Below are 5260 nucleotides of genomic sequence, written 5' to 3' on the forward strand. Positions count from 1 at the left end.
GATTAGAGAAGTTCGACGTTTATGGGGCACGCGCACCATTCAGGAGCTCTATTTCCCATAGCACCCCACTGACGACGAACGAGCTTTCTCAGCTACCGTAGCATACGTGGCGCAGTTCCATCCGCAGGGACTCACACCTGTTCGTCTGCGACATTTGCCATGGATTCCTAACGCACCGCAGGCAGGCGTTCCAGACGTAGAGAGCTCAGTCCAAGGAGCCATACGCACAGAGTTGCAGTCCATCAGGGAGGAGCGAGATCGACTCCGTTGCGAGCTTGTGGATATTTGTGCAGAACACATTGATCACAGAGAGCTTCAGAGCGAGTTGGCTCAGATTCGCGTACACATAGCGAACCAAGACAGGGAGATAGCACGTTTGAGCGCTACGCTGGACCGAGCGCGGGCAAAAGCGGGCAAGGTCTCCCATCCTTAGGTTTAGTTTGTTAACGCTTTTGCCCCGCACCGGACTCGCGCAGCGCTTGCTCAGCTACGGGTTGTAATAGTTGGCGGTTTAATGTTTATGTTTCCTTTTCAAACAGACTATCTTTGTAAATTATAGAATATGAATCAAACTGATGTAATGGCATTAGTATTTTCAAACTTATGCATCTCATGCATTCATACATTGTCATTTATATTTTAAAGATAGTCAAAGCATAACAAGTACACTCATACACTTATACAGGCAAGGTGCTAACAACTGACGTGCCATCGATATCCAACTCGTGCACGCGTAAGGATGGCAGAAGATCAACAACCCGCCATTCATGAACAAGATACTTCACCAACGCCGACACATTCTCAAACACCACTGACGCAAATTACATCACCTATAATACCTACGGACATATTTACAGCGCATTCAGGCGTCCCTATCGGACATCCTCCACCAACAGCACAGACGACGTCCAAGTTTGACAATCCCGCACGTTTTACGGCGCTAGAAGGAATGGTGAACCACTTGGCGACCAACATGGCCACCAACATGACGGAGCTCATGGTCATGCTCAGGAATCAGAATCAGGCTTCATCGAGCTTTACTCCGCCTTCGGAGCATAGGCCAATTGTAGATCCAAATCCAACAATCCCTCCAACCTTGGTTTCGAATGTTGAAGACGCATCTTTCTCAGCAATGGCGTTTGCACCGACGGTGCATCCGATCAGTGATTCTCTACCGCCACCACCTGCTCCAACAGCAGTTCCGTTGTCACCAGCGGCTTTCTTATCCGCAGATTCGACTATGCATACACTACCACCACTAACCGTATCAATGCATCCTCCAATTTACACTGTTCCACCACCAACGGTCCCTCCAGTCGTGCTGGCACAAGCTCCTGCTCCAATGGCGGACCATTTCCCCTTCCAAGCTTTACAACCCCAAACGAGCTTCCCCTACCAAGCTCTACCACCCTTAAATATTCCTCCCACTCAACCGGGCATGCCTAATCAAGTTGCCCCTCCAGCTCTACCAACAAATATTCCTTTTGAAAATGAGCAGGAGAGAAGAATGAAGAGAATGGAGGAAACCATCCGAGCCCTTCAAGCAGGCACGTCTTGTCTTGACTTCGGTGATAGTGACTGGAATCTCTTTCCGGGCATGCTGCTGCCCCCTAAGATCAAGATTCCAGATTTCAAGAGATACGATGGTACCACAGGCCCTCGGCATCATCTCCGTCACTATCATAGCAAAATGCTCTCGTACTGGGATTACGAGGAATTTGTCATTTAGACTTTCCAAGATAGTCTTATGGGATCGGCGTTAGATTGGTTTATGACTCTAAAAGCCGGCGACGTCCCTACATGGACAGATCTTTCTCAGAAGTTCCTCGACTAGTATCGATTTTGTGTGGAGACACCTCCTACCCTTCTCGATCTCAGCATGGCAGAGATGAAAGAGGGTCAAGCTTTTGAAGCATACGCAACGGAATGGAGAGGAAGAGCAGCAAAGCACATTCCTCCAATCACTGAGCGGCAACAAGTTCAGCTCTTTCACTCCACACTCAGAGGCTCATATTACTCACATCTCCTAACTCATACTTCCTCTTTCTCAGACCTGATCGAGGCATGAAAGAAGCTTGACATGGGTGTTAAGCTAGGGAGAATTGAAGGCCCATCAAATAAGAAGGATGGAGAAACACCAAAGAAGCAGACCACTGGAACTGCCAGGAGAAGCAAAGACGCGACTATTGGCATTGTCAATTCCGGACATCAGGCATCACAACCAATCTCGGTGGACTACGCTCCTGCATTGCAGACTTCTCAAGCATATGCACATCCCGTGCATTATGTGCAGCCCTACCAATCACAGCAGGCCTATCCATCGACCCCGCCAATTGTTTTCCAGTCACAACCTCCGCAACAGTACACTCATGCTCAGGCTCAACAAGGAAGACCTCCGGCTTCGAGATCTCCTCAGTTGGCTCAACGTGCGCCGACCCCGAGAACTCAACAAGGCAATACTACTCAACTGCGTCAGCGCAAGCAGTACACCAATCTTCCAGCTCCTCCATCTCACATATACCGGCAACTCATCGCAGGCAATAAGATCAAAACAGAGGCGCCTGGTCCTTATTTCGATCCTGCCGTACAAAATCAAAATTTGCACTGTGAGTTTTACCAGGGTGCTCCTAGTCACACTCTGGACACTTGCAAGAGACTTCGGGATAGAATCTAGGAGATGATCGACACGAGGCAGATCTCCTTCAATGAGGTGAAATAGACAAATGTATGTGCAAACCCTCTCCCTAATCACGGGTCAAGCTCAGGGCCTACAATCAACATGATCAGCATATGCGCTATTGAAGAAAAGGAGGAGGCACAAAAATCCCCGGTTCCATTTGTCATCGAGTACGTTCAGACGGAAGTAGCAGTGACATCCGTCCCTTTCGTCATCGAGATTCCTGCAAAGGAGCCATATCAAGACCGACGAGTTCCCTGGAATTATAGAGGTGAGGTTGCCAACACTGAACGAGAGTTGAGCATAATGGCTATTACGCTCTCAGGACGGGTTTATCAGGGCCCAGAACTTACAAATAAAGGGAAAGCCCCTGCTGTTACATCCTCAACCACTTCAGAAGTTGCTCCACTTCGTGCGAAGAAGGTCATCGATCAATAAGCTGAAGATTTCATGAAAGTGATCAAAGCAAGCGAGTACAAAGTGGTCGAGCAAATGAGCAAGTTGCTGGCCCATATCTCGCTGCTATCATTGCTTTTAAGCTCCGAGCCGCATCGGAATGCTTTGTTGAAAGTTCTCACTGCGGCACCAGTCCCAAAACATACTGCACCGGATAGGATCGAGGAAACTGTTAGTTCAATCTTCTCGAATCAGATCTTCTTTGCCGATGATGAGCTTCCATCGGAAGGTCAAGGACATTTGTGGGCATTGCACATAGTTTGTAAGTGCAACAATCACATCGTTGGTCGAGTCATGATCGACAACGGCTCTGCTCTCAACGTTTGCCCCGTCTCCACGCTGAAACAGATGAACGTGGATATGAGTCGCATCCGTGCAAGCAAGACCACTGTTCGAGCCTTTGATGGCTCTAGGAGAGAAGTGAATGGAGAAATCGACCTATTGATCGATGTGGGTCATTGCTCATTCTCTGTCACCTTTTAGATCCTCGAGATACCCAATGCTTTCAGCCTCTTGCTCGGGAGGCCATGGATTCACGCCGCCGGCGCTGTTCCTTCATCGCTGCACCAGAAACTGAAGTTCTTCGTCGAAGGTAAGCTAATCACTGTCAACGGCGAGGAAGATTATGCAGTCTATAAGGAGACAATCGTTCCCTACATTAGCATTGGAGAAGATCAGAATCTTCCCTTTCACTCTTTCGACACCATTTCCGTAATCCGAGACTACGGAGAAGTCGGTCCGTCACAGATCGATCGCATGATTGGGAAAGTTCTGTTGAAGAATGACTACATCCCTGGAACTGGACTTGGGGCATGTGCACAGGGAATCCTTCGACCGATTGAAATGGAGGAATACTGCAATAGGAGGGGACTCGACTTTCGTCCCTCCTGTCATGAGATCGTGCAGGCTCGTCGTGGAAAGCATCTATACCGCCTTGCTGCACATTATGGAAAGCTCTTCAGGGGCATTCCGGTTCCACCGCTCTCACAGTTTTTTGCAGCACCACCGCAAATCATGGGAGGCACCTCCGATAGCCTAATCACTGAAACAAATGACTTCTCTTCGGATGCAGTTGAAGCGTTTTTGGCTTTGCCAGCCATATATGCCGTCACTGAGGAGACATCTTCCAGGGTTCATATCCGCCTTGTACGGGAGGATGAGGAGCTTATCAACTGGACTTCAATTCCGCTCTACTCGGCCATAGTTGCCGATGTGTAAGACGGTCTTTATATATAATGCTACCTGCATGTTGGCAACGCCATAAGCCACATGACAGAAGAGGGGTTTTTGTTACGGCTTGTTAATAGAATCCCTGCATGCTTTTTGAATTCCTGTGTCTAAATTCTCTCTCTCTCTCACACTTACTTCTAGCACCTTTAATTTCTAAAACAATTCACTTTCGTGTCCAGTCTCCAATCAAATCTAAATCACGGATGCAACGATTCAAATTCATCTGAAACACACCTCGAAAAGTCCCTACCCATATACTTCGGGGAAGGACTTGACGAGGACGATCGCGTGCCCGAGATAGAAGAGAGTTTGCATCGTCTTGAAAACCATCAACTCACCTCAATCGAGCCAACCGAAGAGATCAACATAGGCACCACAGAAGAACAACGCACCCTAAGGATCGGGACAGGTCTCGACCCCGCTCAAAGAGCCTAGATGATCGATTTCTTGACAGAGTATCAAGAGGTCTTTGCTTGGTCTTATACCCCTTGATCGTAAAGCATTTCCTCCCACTCGACACTGAAAGATTTCCGCCCAAACGTCAACACTTTACGGCGTCAACGGGTTGATCTTCTTCTCTGCATTAAAGAGGAGGTCGTCAAGCAGGTGGATGCGGGATTCTTGGAGGTATGCAATTACTCTGAATGGGCAGCGAACGTTGTACCAGTGGAAAAGAAGAATGGGAAAGTCAGAGTCTGCATCGATTACCGAGACCTCAACAAAGCTAGTCCTAAGGATAACTTCCCGTTGCCCCATATCGACGTCTTGGTAGACAATACAGCACGCCACACACAATTCTCCTTCATGGACGGTTTCTCTGGATACTATCAGATTCAGATGGCCGAGGAGGATAAGATCAAAACGACGTTCATCACGATGTAGGGTACGTTTTGCTAT

General features: G+C 48.3%; 1 protein-coding gene across 1 annotated transcript; it reads left to right on the top strand.

The window, feature by feature from the left end:
• The first annotated feature begins 739 nt into the window (after positions 1-739).
• LOC116209108 (extensin-like) lies at positions 740-2068 on the top strand. The gene is made up of 2 exons (XM_031542665.1): positions 740-1547; positions 2052-2068. Exons 1-2 carry the CDS (start codon positions 740-742, stop codon positions 2066-2068), a joined length of 825 nt encoding a protein of 274 aa, XP_031398525.1.
• Positions 2069-5260: the final 3192 nt, after the last annotated feature.

Source organism: Punica granatum, chromosome 5, assembly GCF_007655135.1.
Source record: "Punica granatum isolate Tunisia-2019 chromosome 5, ASM765513v2, whole genome shotgun sequence".
NCBI classification, from domain to species: domain Eukaryota; kingdom Viridiplantae; phylum Streptophyta; class Magnoliopsida; order Myrtales; family Lythraceae; genus Punica; species Punica granatum.

What these genes read in the sequence shown, in the direction of transcription:
- LOC116209108 (XM_031542665.1), top strand. Translation starts at nt 740, where the DNA reads ATGGCAGAAGATCAACAACCCGCCATTCATGAACAAGATACTTCACCA.